The sequence below is a fragment of the Grammomys surdaster genome, unplaced genomic scaffold (assembly GCF_004785775.1).
Source record: "Grammomys surdaster isolate TR1022 unplaced genomic scaffold, NIH_TR_1.0 100, whole genome shotgun sequence".
Lineage (NCBI taxonomy): Eukaryota > Metazoa > Chordata > Mammalia > Rodentia > Muridae > Grammomys > Grammomys surdaster.
In genome coordinates, this window is record NW_021604579.1 from 15,571,946 (window position 1) to 15,597,659 (window position 25,714).

General features: G+C 40.8%; 2 protein-coding genes across 8 annotated transcripts in view; one reads left to right on the forward strand and one right to left on the reverse strand.

The window, feature by feature from the left end:
• The window catches only part of Slc35d1 (solute carrier family 35 member D1), a 42,882-nt gene extending 29,385 nt beyond the window's left edge, over positions 1–13,497 (forward strand). The window contains exon 12 of the mRNA XM_028785963.1: positions 10,492–13,497. Within this exon, the coding sequence (XP_028641796.1) occupies positions 10,492–10,600 (109 nt within the window). The 3' untranslated portion in view covers positions 10,601–13,497. The remainder of the gene's footprint in view (positions 1–10,491) is intronic.
• A 3,990-nt stretch (positions 13,498–17,487) lies between these two features.
• The window catches only part of Mier1 (MIER1 transcriptional regulator), a 51,396-nt gene continuing 43,169 nt past the window's right edge, over positions 17,488–25,714 (reverse strand). For all 7 annotated transcript variants that reach the window (XM_028784529.1, XM_028784534.1, XM_028784538.1 and 4 more), the window contains 2 exons: positions 22,855–22,994; positions 17,488–20,797 (listed from right to left, as the gene is read on the reverse strand). In XM_028784529.1, the coding sequence (XP_028640362.1) occupies positions 20,469–20,797; positions 22,855–22,994 (469 nt within the window). In that variant the 3' untranslated portion in view covers positions 17,488–20,468. The remainder of the gene's footprint in view (positions 20,798–22,854; positions 22,995–25,714) is intronic.

Below are 25,714 nucleotides of genomic sequence, written 5' to 3' on the forward strand. Positions count from 1 at the left end.
GTAATGCCACTATTGTGCAAATGGGCATGTCTCTCTTGGCAGATTGGTCTAGTAGATTGTAAGACTCACAACTTGGTAAGAACATTGATGCCTTTTGTCCCCCAGTAGCATGCATTTAGTACTTTGTAGGACTATGGAAGCTAACCAGCAAAGAGGAATCTTCCTGCTCAGTTCCTGCTAGGTTTGTCTGTATCTAGCATCCAGGTGGTCTGGTATCTTCATCAATAGACCTTTTTTTAGTTCTGGTGGACAGCTAAGAGGGATGGCAAGGGCCTATATGGTTTTGGAGGGGTCTTTGGGGTCTCTATGTCCAACTGTTTCTAAAGAAGTATCCTGTATCTGACACTAGGATTTTTGTTAATAACTCTTGGCTTCTGGGAGCAGCTTTTCCAGTCATTCAGAGAAATCTCTTTTGAGATGCTCTCTCTCTCTTTATAAGTACATTTTGAAATTTGGCTACAAGCTTGTAAGTTTCCATATAGCTTTTTTTATACATCCTAACCCTGCTTCCCACCCCTCCCTGTTTAAGCGTGTCTCTACTCAGTACTCCTGCTCTGTGCTTTTTTTGTTACCTGTTTTCTACCCACGCACTTAAGGCCTTTCCCTCCCAATGGCTTCTTTCTGTGGATACTCCAAGTAGAACACACAGAATTAGAGATTCAAAGCTAGAATCCACATGTGAGGAAGTGTGTGCTTCATTTTCTGTGCCTGGTTGCTTCACTTACTGTATTTTTTCCAGTTTCATCCATTTAACTGTATATTTCATAACTTCATTCTTCTTTACAGCAGTGTATGACTCCATTGTGAGTATGTGTGTGTGTGTGTGTGTGTATGTGTATCACATCCATTATTCATCAGCTGAAAGACCTGGAAGCTGATTCCAGGTCCTAGCCATGGTGATTAGAGTGGCAGTGCACTTGGATGAGACATGTCTCCATAGTAGCACGTGAGCCCTTTGAGCATGTGCCCAGACTCAGTGGAGTCATAGGTGGATCTAGCTGTAGTTCCTACAGGACTGTGCACACTGATTTCCACAGGAGCTGTATCAGCTTGCTCCCCACCGACATCGCTGCCTTTCTTTCAACTTTGTTTGCCACCATCTGTGAAGGGATGATTGACATTGTATGAAAGACTTCTTTTAGTTCTAGGCTTTGAATTTTGTGGTTTAAGTATTACTTGTATGCCTATAAGTTATCCAGTTTATTTTGGGATACACAGACCTTCTTTTCTCTTTTTTCTTTTTCTTTCTTTCTTTCTTTCTTTCTTTCTTTCTTTCTTTCTTATTTTTTTTTTTTGAGAGGGTTTCTCTGTATAGTCCTGGCTGTCCTGGAACTCACTCTGTAGACCAAGATGGCCTCGAACTCAGAAATCCACCTGCCTCTGCCTCCCAAGTGCTGGGATTAAAGGTGTGCGCCATCACCGCCTGGTGAGACCCTATTTTCAAAAACCTAAAACTAAAGAGAGGAGGAGGAAGAAGAAGAGGCAGAGGAGGAGGAAGAAGAGGAGGAGAAAGAAGAGGAAGAAGAGGAGAGGGAGGAGGGGGGACTTGAGAGCCAGGCATGATAAGCTCACATTTGTAATATCAACAGTCAAGGGAATGGAGGCAGGAGGAACAAGAGTTCAAGATTATCCTCAGCTACATAGCAAGTTGCTAGCAGCCTTGGCCACATGAGCCCCTATCTCATACAAAACCCAAACAAGAAATGGAGTGTCCCCCTCCATGGCCTGGTTCAAGTGCAGGGAACATGGGGCATGCTTAGTAGCTTTTCAGGTGCCACTCAGCTTGGATTCTGTGGTTTAAGGAGTTCATGCTTTCATTAGAGCACAATTAAGAGCATGTCTGCATCTCCCATTAGTGCTTTTTTCCAGAGTCCAATTCCTCAGTGGTCAGCAAAGGGTCCCCTCCCCTAAAAAGAAGCAGCGTGGGGGGGGGGGGAGGGGAATGAGCAGTGAAGACAGAACTTGGTCCTGTGCGTCAGAGTCTGGGTTCTGACCATGGCCCAGGCCTGAAGAATAATGATGCCATAGTCTCACGGCCACCCAGGATAGGATTAGCATGGATTAAACAGTTCAGTACAATAATTAACTCTTTTCAGTGTATAGTGCTGTGAGTTTTGACAAGAGTATTTAATCTCTGTCACTCTTTTGTATGTGGTTGCTTCTATTTCCATCAGATCCTGACAGAGGTTGTTCTGTTCACAGAGCTTCCAGAATGTCCCATGGATAGTGTGTGTTGTATTTCACTCTGAATCTGGCTCTTTCCCATGCTTTCCAGCTGTTGTTGCATGTATCTGTGCTTCATCCACTTCTATTGTCGAGCACACCATTGGGTGGATATGTTACATCTCTCACCATTTGAAAGCAGTTGGGCCATATCCAATTTAAAACTATTATGCTATTATGTACTTTCTGCCATAAATATTTGCTTAGAAATTTGGTCTCAGTGGCACTTGGATAAATACTTAGATTTTTCTGGATTGTATAGTAGCAATCCAGAAAAACTTAAGTGCTAGGCTGTGACTCAGTGCTGGAGTATACACCTAACATACAGGAGGCCCTGAAGTGGGGGTGAGGGTTTAAGGAGGAGAAGAAATTACATCCTATTTTATTTTTCCTTCCAAAATGTTGGGACTGCTTTACATAGCTGTGTGGAGTTCTGGTGTTCTGTGTCCTGGCCTTAAGAGCGGCTGGTCCTGCTTTGATTTGAGCCCCTCTCCAGTTCTCTCATATAGACTTACTGTATCTCCTTTCTCCCGGGGTTAGTGATATGAGCATATTTTCAATGCTGACAGGCCTTTAGCCTATTTGTTTTGTTTAGCTTTGATGTTTTGTTTTGCTTTGTTTTTAGAGACAGGGTTTCTCTGTGTGTAATTCTGGCTGTCCTAGAACCCACTCTGTAGACCAGGCTGGCCTCAACTCACAGAGATCCTTCTGCTTCTGCCTTCTGAGTGCTGGGATTAAAGGCGTGTACAACTACCACCCAGCTGCATATTTTCTTTAGTGAAGTTGCAGGTCAGATATTTGTCCATTTGAAAAACTTCATCATTTCTTCTCATGCTTTTAGAGTTCTGAAAACACAGCATATTCAAATTCGGGGCTTTTCTTTTTATTAAGAGTGTGTTTTGACTGATCCAAGTCCAGAAAGGTTTTTCTCTTGTGTTACTGATGGTTTTGTTTCAGGCTTTATAATTGTTCACAAAGCTTGTTTTGAATTTATTTTTATTTATTATAAAGTCTGGATTAAGGTACTTTTTAATATTTTGTGTTAATAAACATAATTAATTGCTTCCATGCTTTTAATTAAAAACAAAGTCCTTTCTATCATATCTATCATATAAAATAACACTATTTTATAGGTGGGTTGTTTAGGGGGGGTTGTTGTTTATTGGATTTTTTTCTTTCTTCTTTATATCAGCTCTATAAGAGAGGCAAATTAAGAGCTAGAGAAAGGGACCTGAATGGATGTGGAACATAGATAATGAGCCTGTTTCTCTATGCCAGGCATTCTGCCGTACTACAGTAGATCTCCTCATAGAAGTGGGGTCTGTAGTAAGCCAGTGTCATACAAGTAAATTGTTGCTCCAGGACTGTAATGCAGAGGGCTAGATCCCAGAGTCTAAGTTACATGTTCAGTAGATGAGTGAATAAGTTAGTGTAGCCTCATGAGTCACATGTGTTACTGCTTAGATTACCAGCTTTTGAGGGCAGAAAATCACTTATCTGAATTATGTCAACATACATTGTTTCTAGCCCATAAGGGGCATTCAACCATAGTGATAACAGCAAAACACTGCCAATATTTTCATGCTTGATTGTGTGACTGTGAAAGGAAGGCTCTATCCTTTGTAATGGCTCCTGAGAGTAGCTCATTTCACAGAGAAGCTAAGGAGCTTGCCCCGAGTTGTTTAGCTGCTAAGGCCTGGTTTGCAGTTCATCCTCCATATCCATATTTTTAAACCCAGAACTCTTTACTTAGTGATCATCAGTATTGGCTATTTCCATAGCTTTTCATAATGTGTCTCCTGGTTACGTAAGCCTGAAACCTTTTTTTAGGGGCAGGGTGCTAATAAAAGTCATCCAGACCAGACTCACAAGATTCTGGGGTGGGATGATATCCAGCTGTAGAATTGCCAGGGCATTGTTCTAGTGACCTTTGCCCAGCACTGAAATCTTTTATTCTCTCGTTTGGATCTTTGCTTCTTTTTCTAAAACTTTGAGTGAAGTTTTTGTGCCAGGCTGTTTTCCTAAGTAGTACCTTTGTAGATTCTTCTGGTCTAGTCTTCTGAAGTAAGAGCCTGAGCTTTCCTTTATTGGTGGTTCTCATTTGGAGTAAGAGAAGGACTTACTTATATTCCTTTAGTGGCTACTGAAGTCACACCTGCCAGGCTGTTTATAGTTATATAATGAATGGGTTCTCATTAGGTTGGCCTGTACTTTTGAATAAGTTGCAGGGAAGCCAGCTAGCTCTTTGATCATATCTCAGTGGGAAGAGCAAGAGGTGAACTGAAATGTAGCATAATCCTATATTCTGTTGCTGCTGCTGCCAACAGCTACCTCCTGTTCACTCTTGGTGACCTTAGCTTCTCATCTTCAAAATGTGGGATTTCACGTCCAGTTATCAGCCTGGCTTGCTTCTGTTCCTCTGTGAAACGGAGGAATCAGCCTAGAGTGTCCCATGACTGAGGCCACTTTGTAGGAAACTTGGAAATTGGAAGGAATTTCCCACAGGTTCGCAAAACTCATAAACTGTGCTCTGCTAGTTCTAGTAAGAGTCCGCCCATATTTAAACTTTCATGAAGAGGGAAAAAAGGAAAAAGTGGGACAGCTATGTAAGAGAAGGTAATGGAGGTGCTTTACTCTTAAGCAGCAGAGATACTTAAGCAAACACTCTTCTTCAGTGCCTTAGAAACCTCTGCAGAGACTGTAGCCCTGCATGGTAGGAGGAGATGCCTAGCAGGCTTGCCTCCTTTTCTCCTTAATTCTTCTGTTCAAAACCCATAGATGCACACAGAGCCTCACCAGAAGTCTGATCTGGAAGCGATATTTGTCTGACACATTAGTTATCAATGCTCATGATAGTCTTGTCAAGGATGTGAGTGCCGAAAACATCTCAACAGCGTTTGGGAATCTTTTAGGATTTATTTCCCCTTCTAAATTTATTCCTGGGCAGTCTCCCAAAACTCCTAGGCAGATGGAATGGTTCATACCCTAGCCAGACTTCTGTGACTAATACACTTCTATTTTTGAAGTGTGTGCAAAGACCAACACTTATTTTAATATAGGTAGGACACAAACAGATACCTGGGAAGGCAGCAGCTAGCTTCGTGCATTCTGGGCTCCTCTCTCGCCTCTGTCTTACTGCTGTTTTGTCTTTGTTCTTTCAGCTCCCTTTGTAGGTTAGTAGAATTAGCTGTTGAGTCCATTGGCTCCTTAGACTAAAGCTTCTGCTTGCTTGGACAAGAGAAGAATTTCCTCTTCAGGAAGATTGATTTACTTATAAACAACCATGTGCTCAGAGCCTGCCTGAGGCAGCTGGGTAGAGCTTCTGTAGGGAACTGGAAGACTTGTCTATGTGGAGTTTTCCAGACACTTGCTCTGCTGGCTGGAGAGAAAGAGTAATGGAGAAAATAAGCAAGGAAAAAGACAGCTAGGAAGGGTTGCAGGCTACATATTATGTTTGGATTGTGTGGATCGAGGGAGTGAGCCCCCAGTTTCAGAAAGAAGAGCATGTGAATGACCTTGATGTGCAAGTGAGTCTGGAATGTTCCAGAACCAGTAGGCCTACATGGCAGGGGCAAGCAGTGAAAGGACATGCCATTTGGTTAGTTAGAAGAGTAGATTAGGGAGGACTTTTTGCTCATTGTAGAATTGTTTGAGGAGAGGGAAGGATGTTGGTGGAGTCTGACTGCAGTGACGAATGACTTGAATGTTTAGGCTCTGTGTAAGTGCAGAGTGCTTGTGTCACTGGTTGGCATTCCTGTAGCGATTGTTCTGTAGTTCAGAGTAGCACAGAGCAATCTCTCTGGTGAAGAACTTGTAGGGCTGTTGTTATAAAGTAGCTATCCAGACAGGCCAGCAATTCAGGTGCTGTTCCCAGGGAATGAACCCTGCCAGGATTTGTTTGGGAAGGTGTCACAGAGGAAATGGTATTTGACAGGCCTTAGCATTTGACTTTTATTCTTGCTGGTTGGCTACTTAACCTGTTGAAATGACTTATTACCCTATTGTATAACTTCAGTATGTATTTTATTGTATGGTTCTATAAAACTAATTCTGTTCCATGACTCTATAGCCTACCCACTGAGTCCACTCCTAGCATGCTGTAAATCTAGAAGGCATGGTCTATGTGATCAGAAGTGTGTCAGCCCAGATGCTATAGTTTCAGCAGATTTCCATCTCTTCAGAAGCGGGAGAAGTGTGTGGTACAGTTTCAGGATAGATTACAGTAATCTAACTAGAACCCTTTGTGAGGAAGTGTGGCTACTGCTTCTTCTCCTCCTCTTCCTCTTCCTCCTCCTCTTCTTCCTCCTCTGCCTCCTCCTCCTCCTCTTCTTCCTCCTCTCCTTCCTCCTCCTCCTCTTCTTCCTCTTCCTCCTGTTGTTCCTCCTGTTCCTGCTTCTCCTCTCTACATACCCATCTTCATCCTCATCCTTTAACTGTGTTTACCACAACAGGTCTCTGAATTAGTAATACTTGGGTCTGTAAGATTTATATGGAGAAATACTCAAGTTTTTAAAAAAGGTTGTGTAATGGTTGATTCTTAGTTTTGATATGTATGTCATGTTATTGTTGGATATTTAGTTCTTATTAGGTGACTCATGAATTGTCATTTCTGTAAGTACAGTATTTAGTGACAGCGATGATCAAGTCAGGGTAGAAGAACTGAAGGTTCCTTTGGACATGTTGCAGCACTTTTCCTTTATTCCCTGCTGTGGACTGGATGCTATGGTCCTCCAACATTCATATTCTAGTTATGATTCCCAAGGTCAGAGTTTTAGGAAGAAAGCTTTGGTGGGAGCAGAGTCTTGAATTTCGTGTCCCTAACAAAGAGGAGGAGCCCTTGCTGCCTCCTTCATTCAAGGGACCAATGAGAAGACTCCTGTCACATACACATTCTACCTTCACTCTGTACTGCCCAGCTCCACAACTGGGGGAATAGATAATTGTTCTTCATATGCTGTCTGTTTTATAGTGTCAAGTGGGTTAAAGGACTTGTGACTCTATCATGCTACCACTACCACGTGCTGATGCTTCGTAAGGAAAGTAGAGCAGAACTGTCTCCTCTTCCAGACAAGCCCACTGTGTTATAGTGCTCTATCACTCTCCCGCTCTCTCACTCACTTCCTCTCTCCCTCTCTCTCCCCTTCCCTCTCTCCTCCCCACCCTGTGTGTGTATTACATAGACTTTATTTTTTTTTAAAGAATTACTTATTTATTTTATGTATGTGAGTACACTGTCACTATTTTCAGACACACCAGAAGAGGGCATCAGATCCCATTACAGACAGTTGTGAGCTACCATGTGGTTGCTGGAGTTGAACTCAGCACCTCTGGAAGAACAGTCAGTGCGCTTAACCACTGAGCCATCTCTCCAGCCCCTATAGGCTTTAATTTTATTTTTAAATTTTTAGCAGTGTGATCAAACACAAAGTCTTGCTTTTCAAGTGCTATGACAATAAGCTAAAAACCCAGCCTGTGATTATATTCTCAGTGCACATAAACTCACTTACTCTTCCAGACAAGCTGAGCTGAGACTTTGTGCTGTGTGTGCTCAACCAAGCTGACATCAGTGCTCAGCTCAGAGCTGTGCTCTAGCAGCAGCGTCCAGGAAGGATTTAGGTTGGCTGGCATCCAAGCTTGCCACTGCAACTTAAGGGCTCTGTCACCAAGCCTGTCATTCTGTTCACAGGGCGCAGCTGTGTCTTAGCTCATGCTATGACCCCCACAGTCATGTGTGCCAAATCTGTATGTATTTTAGCCCTTATCCCGAATCCCTTAGAGCTTTTTGTACCCTTTGGGGAAAAGCCAATATTGCTAAGGAACCAGTTTTCCCCCACCTTTCTAGTCTTAAAGGGACACACTGTGGTTTTATTTATTTATTTATTTATTTATTTATTTATTTATTTGGGAATCTGATTTTTTTTTAAATCGAGTTTTGCCTCACATTGGGAGCAAATGTGTTGTAGAAACATTTCATTCCAATCCTGGTTTTTTACCCCATCTTTGACAATTCAGTTCCTGAATAGAAGACACACACGACCTTTATATTATTATTAGCCTTTATTAGCACTAGTGGTGGACAGATATCTACTCTCTATGCTATTAAAATCTATATCCTATTGGTAACCCCAAGTTATTACTCTGTTTCATCTGGGCTGCTCTTAACTCCAATTGGCCTGCTCTCATGGTCATGCCTTCTTGACTCCTAACCCATGGCATCTTTTTCCTCTCTTCAGCTTCTCTCTCCTCATGGTTCTTCTCAGACCACAAGCCTGGGAACCCAAGACACCGCCTTTGCCTCTTCTGCCCAGCTATTGGCTGTTGGCATCTTCATTCACCAATCAGGGATAATGTGGAGGGCATGTTACCTGGGGTCACCTGGGTCTACTTGTGTTCTCTGGAAACAACCAGTAGTTAGCATAGCAAAACATCAGATCATAACAGACAATCCTAGATGCATGGTAGCATTTGTATTCATATACAGAATGATACTTCAGAAAGATTAGTTAATTTCCCTGGGGTTTTAGAGCTATTGGTATATTCAGGATTTGGACAAAGACTCAACTCTGGTTTGGAATTGTTTTATTACTTCAGGGTAGAACAGGGTCTAGGGACATGCACAAGCCCTGCCATGCTTTAAGCCTGTACTTCTAAGTGTTCTCATCCAGGTGGAAGGAGCTCAGTGATAAAAGAAATGAGACTATTGGTTTTAGGTCTTCATAGGGAGTGTGACTAGGAGAAAATGGAATGAAAGAAAGAAGGGCAGACTTTCCCCTTTGTTTTAGTTGGAATGGGTTGGGAGCAAAGGGAATTGACTATCATAGGGAGATGTTTATGTGGTCCTCAGAGATTTTTTAGCTTTAGGCACAAAAGCTATAAGGTCCTAGCCAAGCTATGAGGGTCTCATCTGTCAGAATGAACATATTGGAATTCAGAAGCTGTTTCCAGGATTCAACAGCAGGATGGAAGGTCTGCCAGATGCAGCGACGGGAGCAGCAAGAGGCCCTGGCTAGAGAGTGGTGAAACAGTTTTCCATTACCCCAGAGTGCAATCTCATGTGCAGGGGACTCTGTGGCAATGAAAGAGTTAGGCTTGGGACATTCTTGTGCTGATGAGGACAGTGAAGCCCTGGGAGCTGTGGTGCAAGTGCAGTGGGAGCTAGGGAGGCAGCTGCTGCAGTGGAGTCTGACATCCAGATGCTGAGCAAGCTTCTTACAGCCTGAGGATTCTGTTTCCTTTTCTATACCATGGGCACCATGCAGGGATGGAGCACCTTGGAGGAGTATCAGAATGGCAGGAGATTAATGGAAATGCAAACACACCAGTGCTGCACCTCAACAAGTGGTCTGTGGAAATCCTGCTAGGAAAGATAGACTAGTGGAAGCTCTGTGTAGCGTGGATAGAGGGCTCAGAGAGTGGGCAGTGGTATACTAGCTTCTAGTATACACTAGTATTCCTTCTTCATAGGATCCTGAGGTGGCAGTTCTCACCCTTCTGCAGCTGACCTGGAACTGGGACATCAAAGCCCAGGGGAAACCACAAAGGATTTTAAATGAGCAACAAGTTGAGGAGTCTTGTGGTCAGGCCAAAGATGGGGGCCAGATCCAAGGCAAGAACAGTTTAAGGGGCAAGTCCAGCCCAGGCAGTGAGCTGGCTGGTGACCCAGTAGAGTGAGTACTGGTGATCTCTCTCAGTGAGGTGTCAGACAGGGATGCTATCTGTGAACCCAGCTTCCAGTGTAGTTTTAGAGGCAGAAAGGTGTGAAGTCTTCCCAGAGAATGAAGGGGATCGTTGTCTTTGTGAGTGCAGGCTAGAGTGGCATACATGAGCAGGTGAGGCATGCCAACAGCCAAAAGCTCAGGGGAGCAGTCTTCCCTGAGCTCACTTCTAACTAGAAAGGAACCACATGGCATCTTAGCAGTCAGGTAAAACCACAGTCAGTGTTCTTGCTGTGTCTTCTAGACTTCTCTCTTCTGATTTAAATTGAAATACACATTCATGTTTACTTAATTCATATAGTGATGACCAACATTTAATACTTTGTGTAGTTTTTGTCATTTAAGATGCCAGTGCCTGTTTTACTCATTAGCAAACTAATGGATGTATAGTATTCCATTCTGAGAGTACATATATAATAAATATCATATTATATATATAATACTTTCCCAATGCAAGATGCCTAGCTTTTACCAGACTTTCTCTGATACAAGTGTAAGGGCCCATTTCTTCCTTCGCTTTGCCCCTCCCTCATGACGGCTTTCTGTTTTGCAGTATCGCTGGAAGCCTGGTGTACTCTTACATCACTTTCACTGAAGAGCAGCTGAGCAAACAGTCAGAGGCCAGTAGTAAGCTGGACACTAAGGGGAAAGGAGCAGTATGACCTCCACAGACTCTGAAGACACTGAAGCATCCTAATTGCGGGGAGTTAATATTCCTTTGCAATTGTACAACCCTAGGATTGATTGCTGCCTTTGAAAATTTATTGACTGTATGTTAACTAAGTTTGAATTAATTTATATCAGACTGGAAAATGTACTGGGTGGGTTTTAATTTATTTTTCTTCTCTGACAGTCAAGCATCAGTGTTTTGAAATCTTTTACTCTGTAGCTTGCTATCCTGGTGACCCTGCCAGTATATACAATGTGTTCCAGCTAGAGCTGCCTTCCAGTGGGCTGTGTCTGGAGACCATTTAGCTGGAAATGCAGCTGAGAATCTGAAACTTCTTCTTCTTCTTCTTCTTCCTCCTCCTCCTCCTCTTCCTCCTCCTCTTCCTCCTCCTCTTCCTCTTCTCCTTCCTCTTCTCTTCCTCCTCCTTTCTCCTCCATCTCTTCTATTTTTTTCTTCCTTCCTCTTCCTTCCTTCACCTTTTTTATTGCACTATCTTCATAGTATCATCACATTTGCCAAAGGTGACAGCTTTGGCACTAATAGTCCTGAGATGCTCTGGAGTGGTTTGCTTTCCTAGACTGTGGGGTGAGCAGAGCATGCCTTAGAATGTCTGATTCCTCTTTGTTCAGTTGGAGACAAGCAAGGGTTGGAGGAAGCCAGCTATTTACTCACTCAAATTTAACTATAGTGCATTGAGAGTCCCTCTCTGACATTGTGCTGAGTGCTGGGATGCAGAGATGCATTGGTAATGGTCCTGCCCTAGACTGAATGTAAGATGGAGGACTTGGTTCTCTGTCCAACTGGACAACTCTGGGACTGTGCACTGGTTACTTCAGCTCTCTGGAACTGCAGGTCTATGAGATTAGAAGCACCTACCCTGCTTACTCCACAGCCATGAGTCCAGAGCCCACAAGAAATTGAAGAGCTATATTCTGTACATCAGCACAGTAGTGGCTCAGCCTGACCCTTCTCTTAAAGGGACAGACAGTCAAGGTAACTACCATCCCCCTCCTCATGCCTTCATCATGTAGATGTAGTTGCTTCTCATTATATTCCTGTTTGCAGGTCCTCATATCCAGACAAGGGCCTACATTTCTGAACTGACTGGTGTGAGAAGAGAGCTAGATGGGTGTCTTTGCATTGTTGGGACTTGATTTTTTTTCTTGGCAGGATCTAAGTCCCTCTCCCTGAATCGACGTGAGGTCTGCTCTCACCTGCAGATACATCTACCTGATGAGCGTCTCAGGATAGATGTATCTTCTCTTCTCCCCTCATTCTGAGAGAGCTTATGTGAGTGGACATTGAACTGCTTCAGGGAGGAGTATTTACCAGAGCTGGGTGGCATGGCTCAGAGGCATCACTGGCTTTGGAGGGGCTTGCTTGGGCCAACATGATTGCTAGGGAAGGGGCTTGCTTCTGCTTCCTTGGTGGGCAGCTGACTGCAGGCCTTTAGCTTGTATTTTTGTGTCTCAGTGGAGAATACGAAAGTTTTGATTTTTTTTTCCCCTCTACTTGAAAATTTTCATCTGTAGGCTCCATCTTGCATATAAACTTTGTAAGAAAGACATTTATTTGCAGGTTTTCTGTAATCTTGTGTCAGAAATACATGTGGGGGGTTCTGGTCAATAGTGCAGAGGCAGAGACTCCATGGTCACAGGGCCAATGAGGGCTTTAGGTCTGGCCTTTGCTTTCCTTACTGGGGCTCATAGTGAGTGCAGATGTAATTACCAGCACATTGTTAATCACATGGACAAATACCAGGCCTGGAACTCTCAAGTGTATTATTCAGCCAGAATCTGACCTTAGTTGAAAGGAAACAAATGAAAGAAGTCAGCGATTTGTAAGTAATAGCTGCCTGCACTGATTTTAGGCCCACCCCCAAAGAACAGAGTTTCCATTCAGAGGTCATGGTCCTCATATTTTCTTCTAGCTCAGATGAACTGCACAGCTCTTAGAACTGCCTTCCCTGAGTCCTTCTCTGACACTGATGCTCTTTCTTCCTACATCTATACAATGCTGGTTTCTTCCACAAACAGGCTATAGTGGAATTTCCTTCCCTGAGGGAAAAATACTAAGAATGAGCTCAGTGCATATGGTGCCCAATGCATAGGGCGCTCACACAGCAGACACAGGTCTGCCATCTTTCTTTCAGTGCCAGCAGCATAGGGCAGCATGTTTTCCAGGACATATGAACCTGCTTCTTGCCTCCAGATGCTTAGGCAAGAGTCTCTGTCCCCTATCTTTTTGAAAATACAAAACAAAAATATTCTCTGTATACTATAGCCACTGTGATTCTGCTTTTTAAAAAGAGAATTATTTTCATATTATGATGGCAAATATGAAAAAGGGATATTTGTTTTCTGTCTCAGTTGGGAGTCAGTTGCATTTCAGCATGGTAGCTCTGTGACGACTCAGCTGTCTCCCTGAGGTAGCACCCAGGCCTTCCTCCCTCACCTCAGAGCGAAACACACTGGACTCAACCTCTCGGTAGTCTTTGACACCGTCACTTTTCTAGGCCTGCCTTCTGCTCCCACTGTTCACAGTTCACCTTGTGGGATGAGGAGAATCTATCTCTAGGGTTTTGTTTTTTAACTTTTATTTTGAAAATATCTTTAAAAAAGAAATCTACTGGTTAGATTTTATGGTCTCACAGCAATGTTTTTAGAGATTATTTTGTTCACAGATGTTTCCTTTCTCATGCTGATGAGCTATCTTTGCCTACATGTGTTCGCCTCTCACAGTGTGTTTTCAGTAGGTTCTATTTACCAATTTACTTAGTGTTTTTAAGAGGTACTGAGCATTGAGATATGTAAATCAGGTGACATAACATGGAAAATCATGTGCCTAACTATTTTTTTAATGATGTCAAATAAATACTTTTCTGGAAAATGTGTATTAGAATTCCTTCCACCTGTGTCGAGAGTATTGAGATAGGGATCTTCTCACTTAAGAAGGTGCCGTGCAGGTGCCTGCCATCCAGCGGTGGGGACACAACTCAGTATTAATGCTTTGCAAACCTGCCATAGAACCTGTGACTACATGTCTTTGACGTACCCTCTTTTTAGGATGTTTGACTTGCTTGATGAGCATTCTCAGGGCTAAGTAGCTCTACTGGGTAGTAATCTCTCAGTATTATATACTCAGCAGGAGAGCCACTTTGGTGCAGTTACTCAACAGAGATAGGAGTACATGAAAGCATGTCAGAGACTGGAAAACATTAAAGGTACTTTTTGAGAAGTTACCAAGTATGCAGCACAGAGTATGTCCACCTTGCTGTGTAGTGGTCTCCAGATTCCATCACTGAACTGAAGCTATAGGCATTAGACAGAAGCCTCCATTTTCCCTTTCTCCTGTCCTCCTGCAGGTCTCAGGTGACAAATTCCAGAGTCTGTGAGAGGTAGCGGTGGATGCAGTCAGTACAATTGTAACCTAGTGACAGGACTGTGGTCACCTGCTAAACTCCATTGAAAAGGAAAAGCCATCTGCCAGCCAGCCTGACATGGCCTGATGGCTACCAGAGTGACTAAGCTGGCTAAGCTACCCCAGGTGGCTCACACTGCAGCTTACTAGGAGGGTGGTGCTCTGGAGGGCCAGACAGGATTTCAGAGGACAAATTGAGAAAGCCTTTGTACATGTGAGAACTGATGAAGTGAAGCCAGTGTAAAGATACAGATGGAAGAAAGGATGATCTAACAGATGATGAAGTCTGCTTTAAAAGTTGTGAAACTAGGGGCTGGAAAGATGGCTCAGTGGTTAAGAGCACCATTTGTCCTTCCAGAGGACCCCAGTTCAATTTTCAGCACCCACATGACAGCTAAATAACGGTCTCTAACTCCAGTTCCTGGGGATCTGACACCCTTACAAAGGCACACATAGCCCAAGCACATTTTTTTTTTTTTTCTAAAATGCCAACAGCCCTAAGCTGCTTGGTGTATGTCTCCAGAGACCTGGACACGGTCCTACTTTTACATGGTTTTCCCTTGTATAAAAGACATATATAAGGGTCTAGGAGGTCACATGGGACGTCGGCAAACTCTTCTTGCCCAGCACTTACTTTCTGGGGAGCCTGTTACCTCCACAGAAGGGTCACAGTGCATGTCAAAGCACACCTGCTAGGTGCTTTTGTTTACCTTAGAAAATGAGGACAGATAGAACTAATTGCCAGGTGAGTGTCAGCAAAAATTTAGAGTTAACTCCAAATCTCTTAAGTCTGAAATCCATGGGGCTCTGAGAATCAATTTTTATTCTTATTTTTTTTTTGAGTTGTCAAACTCATTTGGCAACAAAATCTAGCCTGAAATTTGTTAACTATGGGAAAATTTTAATGTGGACCTAAGTGTTTTGTCTATGGAGTCTGTTTTTACAAATGTGATCTCAGTGTTTTGAAAATATATCTTCTTCCTGTCTGAAATGCTGGCTGGAGGATTTTAGGTAAGATTATAAAGCTGTCCTTATCCAGTGGTCCCTAGGGGCAAGAGAATTCCTTTATGATGGCATGTGTGCACACAGCCTTGTGACATCAGTTCCTGTATATACCACCTCTATTGTACCTGGAGTCAGCTTAGGGGCTCTGCATATCACAAGATTATCCAAGTGTCTAGATCAAGAGACATCGCCAAATTTGGATGGGAAAAAAAATGGTGTTATAACACAGCTGTCTTTGGAATAGAATTCTAAATAAAATACGACTATTCCCTGGTATGAATGGGTATAGCGAATGGAGGTATTGTTGAAGAGAAGGGGATACAAGGCCAGGCTTCCAGTGGTTTTCTTGGAGGGCTGTCTGAAATGAATGTTAGTTTCGCTTTCCCCATCTGCTCCATCATCTGCTTCCTGAGCACTTTAACATGGATACCAGCTGACGCTAGCTCAGAAGTGCTTCCCAAGGTTCTAGGTACAGAGGAGTCACTCTTCAACAAAAAACCCTGTATCTCAGAAGGAAATGGACATTGCCATTGGAATACTATTCGTATTCAAGTCACAAATGCTTTCAGACCTTCTGTGGAGCCCATGTGACTTGGGCTATAGAGACATTCAAGTTCACCTCCTGTTAAATGTTTCTCCTCTCCACACCTCCCTGCAGGCTAAGACAGTTAACATGTTTAGGCATGGGAGCACACAAGAGTGCTCTGACCTTAACTGGGATGCCATTGAAGAAAGGTTTTCAAAATAAATTTTAATAAAACCAGTGTCACCTTCTCACTTCCAGGCAATTCTGACAGAACTGTTTCATGTGCTCAGCACTTGCAGAAACAACAGAAACTTTTCACACATAGCCCAAGCACATTCACATTTTTTTCTAAAATGCCAACAGCCATCTTTTAACCCAGGAAGTAAATGTAGGCAATGGAGTGGATACCACACTGCCAACAATTCAACTCCCAATTCAGGAGGGTGGAAATTTCAAAATATAAGCCACCCAAGTAAATCACCATCATGTACAGTGTATTTGTTTAGAGTATTCATGTTATTAAAGAATTTAAAAGGGCACACTCAGAATAACTGGCATCTCATGTTTACCTGGCCAAAGCCCAGCTGGGCACAAGAGGAAGACAAGGATAATGTCCAGTCTCTTTAAAAGTTCATCTGCTTTCTAAAAGAAGGACACAAATCCCTTATCCCAGAATTACCAGAACTCTACAAACTATCTTTCAGAACATAGTGAGTCAACTCAATCCATCAGTGTTAGCAATGAGGAAAACTGTTTAACCACTAGGCCACACCTCTTCCCAGGCTTCGGCAACAAGTCATCCTCTGCTCACCTGACAGCACTGAACTATACAGAGCTGTCCAATAAAACACATTCTGTAGTAGGTATTAAAAGTGAACAGTATTTGTTGGTCATGTTTAACAAATCTTAAGTTGAAAGTAAATCTTATTTAGCTCAAGTTCTATTACAAAGTGGTGGGTGAACTCATCTTCCCAACATTGCCTGTTGTTCCCATACAAAATGCTTCTTTTGACTCCATTTGTCTATTTGAAGACATGCTGAATCTCTTAAGTGCCTGGCACAAGAGACCCAAATATTTGCTGGATTACAGGATATATAGATACAGAAATTTAACCCATTCTTAAAATTTTATGTGTATGGCATAAAGAAAAAAATATCAGTAGAAATCAAAATTAAGATTAAAATCTGAAGTCATTCTTCCAATGTGCTGGGTATTTTGATACTGTTCTGATGACTGGATGACATTTGGGAACACCTGGCTGGCTGGTACCTGATTGTCAGTTAGACACACTGCAACTGTTGCTTATGAAAGTGAACTAACTCTCAGGTACTCCAAAGTATCACTATGGGTTACCTACCATAGAACAAGAAATGTTTTATTTTGCAAAATAAGTGCTATGAACTTCGCTGAAAAAGAAAACTAATAATTTTTAATTATATAGTTCAGAGAAAGAAGGTAATGGAGATCTTCAGAGAAAAGCCTCTCTCAAAAGGTAAGAAAAAAAATATACCCTATTCCTAGGTATGGTGGTATACACTGTAATTCTATCACTTGAGGCACAAGATCAAAGCCAGTTTGGGGTACATGTCTAGATGTACCGGGTGCACATCTTTAATCTCAGCATTTTGGAGGCAGAGGAAGACAGATCTCTTGGGTTTGCAGCTAGCCTGGTCTATGTAGTGAGCTCCAGTTCAGTCAGAGCTACATAACAGAGAAACCAAACCAACAAAACAAAAACTCCCAAGCCCAGATCCCCCTGTCTATTAAATAATGTTTTAAAAAGACAGACAGAAAACAATCCAATGTTGGGTAACTAAAACCAGGAACCACTGAAAAACTATTCATTGTGCTGTTCATGGGCGTGTGTTTAAACACTGAAGTTAAAACACAGTGAAACAACTAGACATCACATACCATATCACACAAATATGTTTACAAAAATATTTTAATGAGCATATCAGAATGGCAGAAGGAAATGGGAGAAAGGACATATTTTACAGTGCAAAATTATTATGCAGAAATTTAAAAACACCTAATTCATAATTTTGAATGCCTACTTAAATTTCTTCAAATACATTTTAAAGCTCAACAGATTTGTGTTGAACTGAGTTACAGATTCTGACCTTACTGAGAATATATCATAAACATTTAATGTTTCAAATGAAAATGACAGTGCTTGGCTAGGACCTAAATAATTGCCAACAGAGACATTCTTGTTTGAGACAGCATCTCAGGTGTCTATGTAGTTGAGGATGGCCTTGAACTTCTGATTCTCCTGGCTCTACCTCCCAAGTGCTTAGGATGACAGGCATGTGCCACCATACCCAGTTTATGCCCAGGCTTCATGCATACTGGGCAAACATTCAAGCAACTGAGCTACACCCCTAATCATGAAGGCTTATTTTCTTGTCTCAATTACTTACGTGCTCAAGAGTGATGAAATATACTAAATCTTAAGCAAATTACTCATGATATTGCCCAATTGTTTAAAAGTGCAATGACTTAAGTTTCAGTGGCTGCATTTTTGAACAAAGGGTGAAATACCTGTACAAACACAATAAATATAGTTGAGAAAAGGTGAGTATTATGTATTAGAGGAATGTTTTATTATGCATACTCTAAAAAGAAAAGTAAAATTTATGAACACTTATATACCTTGCCAACACGCCTGAGAATTTCCTTAAAATGTTCCTGTAACAACAGTTTCAAGAACTCCAGGAACTTGCCCAGCAGATGCAGCCTTTAAAAGGTGGGCTGACAACTCCAATAGTGTAATGATTAAAAAGCACAGCATCACTGTTTTTAAAAAAACATTCCTAGAGACCATCTGTGGCAAAGAGCTAGGATGGTCTGGACTCATTTAATAAAATCTGCTTAGAAAATAGATTGTTGCTGGGTGTGGTGGGAAACACCTCCAATCTCAGCATTAGAGGGCTGAGGTAGAAGGATTGTTAAGTTCCAGGCCAGCCTGGGCTACACAGTGAGACTCTTTATTTAAAAAAAAAAAAGGGAAAAAAAAAAAAAACAGAAATGGGTCGGGGTGGGCAAGGAGACACAGGCTATGACCATCTGCTAAAGCTACTTGACCTACTGCCATTCTGGATAAATTAATGTTTTCAATAAAACAAACAAACAAACAAAACCCTCTCATGCTTCTCAGCACTTCCATCTGAAACTGACTTACTGGAATATTGCTGCAAAAACAGTAAATGCATATTATATGACGTATTGTCAAAGTGGCTTCCAATACTGACTGAGGGAAAGAAAAGGTTGTTCCCACTGGTCAAGGGAAGCAGTCTGGACAAATATAAGAATACTATGAGGGAGAGGCCTGGGCGATCATTCTCAGTGCAAATCTTTACCCAACCTGCATCAGACAACTGAGCCAGTAAAAGGACCACAGATCTGTCTTTGAAAGCATTGGCTCTTGAACTGATGGCTGAGATCAAACTGAAAGCAGCATTTGGGGATGTGCCTGTGTGAGAAAAGATAGTTAATAGTCATTCACTAAAAAACAGTCTGGAGATAAGATTGGTCTATCAGCTGTATAAAACTACATTTTATAAGAAGAATTTTGCACTAAAAATAAAATGGCACCCATCCTTACAAGGCTAGTGCAGATAATCCTTTTTAAAAAAATTACACAGAATAATGATTATCTTGTATGTGTTTCATTTTGGAAAAACAATATCAAATCTGACAAACTGGATTAAAACTGGAAAAATCTGAAAATTATTAAGACCATTATTTTCTCATAAAAATTAATATTGCTACCTGTCAACAGTTACTCCTTTGATGTGGCAATATCGCAACATCACCTGGCCTTCCCTTTCTGTTGACTTAATGGAAACAATGAGAACTCTTATTCGGCACATGAGAGTAACTGAACAGGACTCTATTCAGCACGATACATCTATGCACTTACATAGCTGACAGTAAGTCGTTGTTTTGCTTCAAAATTTATAAAATTATAGCAAATGCAAACAAGCTTGTAATCCGAGTATCATGCTGAAATTTAGAAGTCCCAAATTATTTGTCAGTAAGTAGAAGTTTGAAAATAACACATGTTCATAGTTGTTTATGAATGCTTTTAACACCTGGATAAGAAACATGACTTGGCTAACTACACACACACTTAAAAATTCATTAGAAAAATCTTAGCAAAATAAAATGAAAGCTGACAGACTCAGAATATCAGTTCCTCTCATAAAAGTTTACCAACTGTACAAGTTAAGAAAATTATACAAGCTTTTTGTATTAAGAAAAGACAGCTCAGTCAAGACATATGTACTGTAAAAAATCTTTCAAAGGCTACAAAGAATCTGGAAAAATACAGAATGTATTTCTTAAGCCCAGATAAGAATATGGAAAGACATCATTGATGTCAACAATTTTACAAATACAAACCTGACTTGGTTTATTTTTAAACTTCTACATATAAAAATCATGCTAGCATAACCTTCAGGATTCATGAGGGTTTCCTTAGTGACGATGTTCAATTTGTATGGAGAGAAAATGTCTGTTGTAAAGACATTTCTAGATAATAAAAAAATTCGTGTTGAGCAGAAACACAAACTTTTTTTCTTCCTCATAAATAATAATGAAAGATTACCTTTTAGTCAAATCTATGATTCGTTTCTCAAAGGAGAAGGTGCAGTTTAAGTCTTTGGGTCATTCAAATTTACTAATGTTTTTATATCCTTAAAGAGGGCTTCAAAAATCTGAAGTAAAAGAACTTGCAAAAGGTAGAATTATGAATCCCATTTCTTAAAGTTAGGACTTAATTCAAATTTCAAGAGTTAACCAACTGTTTCAAGGAAATCAGCTTTCTAAAGGTCACCCCCCCCAACCCTGAAAATTGTAGTCAAACCAGACTTTACTGCAAAGAAAGTAAAATAGGCCTAAGAGTTAGTCATTTGTGTTTTCATGTTCCTCAAACTTCCCATGTGAGACTGCTTCCTGAAAAAACTCAGACGAGCCGGGACTTTCTTTCCCACTGCTGTTTATCCGCCGCCTTTTGGCAGGTCTCTCATTTTTTTCATCAAAATCGTTTTCATTTCTTGCAGTCATATGGGCAAGTTTTGGGTCAGTGGTCAGGTTATTTGCTTCATAACCATTAGTGTCCATATCTGTAAGAAGTGGTTTCTTATTTCCACCTGTTGGTCCATTAACGTGTAAGCTTTCAACTTTTACTTCTTCTTTGTTTAGTATTTCTCCCGGTCCATTAGATGACACACCTGCATTTGGAGGGAGAGAGATAAATGAAACTTAATACAAAAAGCTAAACTTGTCAACGATTCTGAAATACCTGCTACAATACACGTTTCCAACAAGGAACAAGGAAAGCATCAAATTTGAGTGTACTCACTCGTGGTATGAACCATAGCTCAACTGCTTACCAGCAGACATAGCAAGGTCTTCATAGGGTACACTGCAGCTTCCTTACACACCAGAAGACCCAAAGCAAATGCATGTTACACAGCTGATGTGAAGATCAACTAAAACAATGGATTTTAACCTGGCATATATTAAAAGTGTACTAAGGGGAGGGCTAGAGTGATGACTCAGTGGCTAAGAACACTTACTGCTTCTAGAGGAAGATCTGGGTTCAGTTCCAGAATCCATATGGAGGTTTACAAGCACCTATAACTCTAATTCCACATGGTGGCTCACAACCACCTATAACTCTAATCTCGGGGGATCTAATACCTTCTCTCAGCCTCCTCAGGTCTCATGTACACACATAGAACACATACATACATAGCACCCATACACATAAAATTTAAAAATATAAATATTAAAAGAAGTATCCCAAGTACTACCATGTAAGAATATACTGACATTGTTTCCACAGTAGGTGGGATCTGAGGCTGAGGCCATTCTGGATTGTATGCAGCAAGAACCTAACCATCTACAATAGGTTAAAAAAAAAAAAAAGTAAAATTATTCTAATTAAATAAAGTAGCAGAAAGATCATATTATATTAGAGCTGACTACAACACTAGAGATAATCAAATCATTTCACTCATTCATATGAGCACTCTATTTGCATATATGTCTGCATGAAGAAGAGAATATCAGATCCCATTATTAAGTTGTAAGCCACCATGTGGTTTCTGGGGAATTGAACAGAGGACCTCTGGAAGAGCAACTAGTGCTATTAACCACTGAGCCATCTCTCCAGCCCAAGATAATTAAATCTAAATTATGTGACAAATATTCAACATAAAGGATGAGTCTCAAATATTATATTTTGGTCAAAGAAAATACTCAAATTATTTTCAACTTAATATGTATCTAAATCTTGAATGCACACAGGAACTATGTATCATATAACACTAAAGAAATAATTCTGTGCTAGTTAGTCTAAAAATTACATTAAACTGATTAAGGAAAAAGAATTGAAATATTTCAGTGCATTAACTAAAAAGGAAATAAAGCTAAAAAAATTAAGAGGTATATAAAAAAATTAAGCTATAAAGTTCTACCCTTTCTTTGAAAAACCTGAAAATTTGGATTATATTTACCAGATCTCTTCTGAGCTAAATAGCATTTTTTCGGTCATTTATGAAAATTATTTAACTCTAACAGAGTTTTCTTTATCAAATAGCTGAAAGAGAAAAGGATTTCCTTGGCGTTAAGATGTTAAAACAAAAGTACTAAGAATCTGAACTCCCTGAGCATCTGCTGCAGTTCCGAGTTCCAGTCCCACTGCATCTTACATCACTATAAACAAAGGCACAGCTGACTGTAGAACAGCAGACTAACAAGCAGTCTCCGACCTGTGTGGCTGCTAAGACCATCTGTGCATGTGAGAAAGAGAATAAATGTTTCTGCAGAACACCCATGCCCAGGCTGACAGCTGCTTTACATTTGTTCATTGTTCAGGTTACTATGGAAAGTCAAACATTCAAAAATCATTTATTACCTACACTTTGTCTTTAGATTAAGGCACATGTTACAATTTCTCAAACCAATGGAGAAAGAAACATGTTTCTGATGCAAAATGTAAGGATATGTCTTAGAGTTAAAAGCAGTGCTCAAGCCTAAGCATTACCCCACTCAGATGGGATCAGAGGAGAGATGCTACTTAACATGAATTTACCTATGTAGCTTATTTCATTTCATTTTATGATGTCACTAAGAACTCTTTCCAATGACTCCATGGTGTCATCTGGTATGTGCTATTTCATATTATTTACATTCATGGCTTCTAGAGTCTACAGTTCGTTTCTCTGAGCCATTCAAAGTGTCCTTCACTGTGAAGAACTAGGTGCATTTCCAAGTCGCTTACCATTTTGATTACTATTGCTGATAGTGCTCTCTTCTTTCTCCGACTGGCTGTTACTACTATTTGAGGCAGTGGGGGGAGGGGATGGTGCTCGGCTAGAAGCAGCACTTTCACTTTCATCCAAAAGACGATCCATGTAATCCCTGAAGTTAAATAACACAACAATTATTCCCTTAAAGAAAATGCTGAAAATTAAAATTAGCTGAAGTTAAATTTACATACCCCTGTTAACAGATATATCCTGACTGCCACTTACTTTCATGTCAATGTCTTACTACTGTACCAGTACACATTTATAGGGCTATGTATGAAGGTTTGCAGCTAAGGAAAACGTAAAGTCCACAGTAAGTTTCAAGACTTTAAGATGTGCAGAAAAGGGCTTAAAATGGCCAGACTGAAGCTGGAGTGTGTGTAAGTACAGAGGTAAGGATGCAGGCACTGGGAGTACAAGGTGATTTCTGAACAGGAGTGGACTGGGTTTTCAGATTCCCAGTGCAACTGGGGCCTTAAACAGAGGAGCCATCCCTGCCTAGCTACCATATAGATCAGCGTGATCTGTACTGTGATGGGCCTACTCCTGGGCTGATTTATAATTTCATTACTATCACATTAGTTGAGGATCACACTGTGCTGGGATAAAAAAAACCTATCTGAAGGTAGTGATTTTTTAAAATAAAATGCAGATAAACCCACGTGTCCTATCTACACACAAGGTTATTATACTATGGCCTGTGTGCTGGCTGCCATTTCTGTACAGTCCAATTGAAACATGGTCATACACTTGTTACCCCAAGACTAGGCACCAGACATGCTGGGTCCGTACAGCTCACTAGGCAAGCCAGGCAAGCAAGCCTTGGGTACCAAGGAAAGACCCTGTCTAAGAAAACTTGGTGGGCAGTTCCTGAAAAGCACCACCAGAAATTGCCCTTTGGTCTCGATACACATATATGTGTACATACACAAGACAAACATGTATCACAGAAACATATTATGATCAGAAACTAATAAACATAATGTTCTTGACATTATAAATGTAATGGCTTTTAGAATTTTCCAGCTCTATGCTCTACACTGTCATTAAAAATAACTGCAGAGTCAATCTGAAGCATACAGAAAGAGAAACAGGTAAGATGTCTATCACAGGAACTTCAGAAGCTAAAGCATAAAGAATAGACACTACAAAGACAGAATTACCGGAAACAAAGCCTGGTGGGAGTGAACATTGGAGAGTTAAAAAAATTTTCAAAAAGAAGCTAGATAAAAAGACATGTTCAGATTTTGAATATGGCAATGATACTGTGAGAGATAAGTCATCATCATCTTTATTTTTATCAATGAAATCCCAAGTGCTTAGGAAGAAAATCAGGTTGAACAATTGAGGAAGTTAAGAGCGCTGGAGTTCAGGTAACTGGAGTGTTAAGTTTATTCGGAATAGCAAGCTCTCCAATGTGAATGTGGCTCTCAATCCCTCCCCTGTAGTGGAGCTCGCAGAGGCTGTGGGCAGCAAGGGCAAATGCGCTTCATTCTGGGGAACAATGAAAAGTAGCAAAACAGAAAAACTTAACAAGGACTTTTTAAGATAATGCACTTAGTCTAATGTGAACCTAAAACAAGGAAAAGAAAATTCACAAGTTTTACTTTAAGGTAGTAGTTCTTAACCTGTGGGTCACCACCGCCCCCAGGGGTCACCTAAGACCATCAGAAAATACAGATATTTACAATTCATTATAGTAGCAAAATTACAGTTATGAAGTAGTAACAAAAATAACTTTATGATTGGGGATCACCGTGTAACATGAAGAACTGTATTAAAGGGTCATAGCATTAGGACGGTTGAGAATCACTGGTTATGGCATTAAACATGTATTGTGTAACCACCTAAGCTAGAACTATTAGCAGAAAATGCAAGCAAGCCAGAAATATTTCTTATAGAAAATTGTACTTTCTAAAAACATGAATTTAATAATGTTAAGTCTGGTTATTACTTCCTTTCAATTTTTATTATTTATTTTGTAAAATAGTGTCTTGCTATGTAGCCTTGGCTAGCATGAAACTGTACAGCCCTGACAAGATTTACACTCATGGAAATCCTCCCAACTCAAGCTTTTTGAATGCTGAGATTTACAGGTGTGAGGAACCACACCCAGTTGGTTTTTGCTTCTTACAGAAGATTTAGTACACCTGGAAAGAAATACTGTGCTTCCTTAAGGGGGGGGAGGGGAAAGGGGGGAAGAATTTAAGACAGGTAGGCAGGCAAAGAAATAAGAAGCTCAAAGAAATAAATGTAAATCCCATGAAACCATGGTTATTGCCTACAGGATAAACCAAACACATTTGTGACTTTTCATCCCACTGACATGGGATTGTTATTAACTCTCACCTTAGGAAAAACAAAGTGTGGTTTACTTTAACTACAGCATATCCACCTACAAAAAAGTGAACCTAGGAGAAATTAAGATGTTCAATACTTTCAAAAACGTTTCAGAAACTGTGAGAGATTATCAGAGAACCAAAAGTATTTGGTACATCCCTGTCCACCCTGCTGCCCTGGACATCACAGAGCCAACTAAGCCAAGTCCTTAGCACATTCACTCCTCCGCTAAGGTTTTCTGAAAAGAAAAAAAAAAAAAACAACAACAAAAAAGAAACCAAATAAAACAAACAAAAAAAAAACCCCAAAACAACCTAGATGAGCCAGGCCTGTGAAGTAGCGGGGCAAATATGTGTTCTCATGCTGATGCCGACAGTCAGCACTTGTACACACTGTTTCTGAAATAGAGGAAGAAAGGAGGGCGGGAAGGAGGGGAGGGAGGGAAGGAGGCAAGAAGGAGCAGATGCAGCTAGTCCTACATCTTTGTAGTAC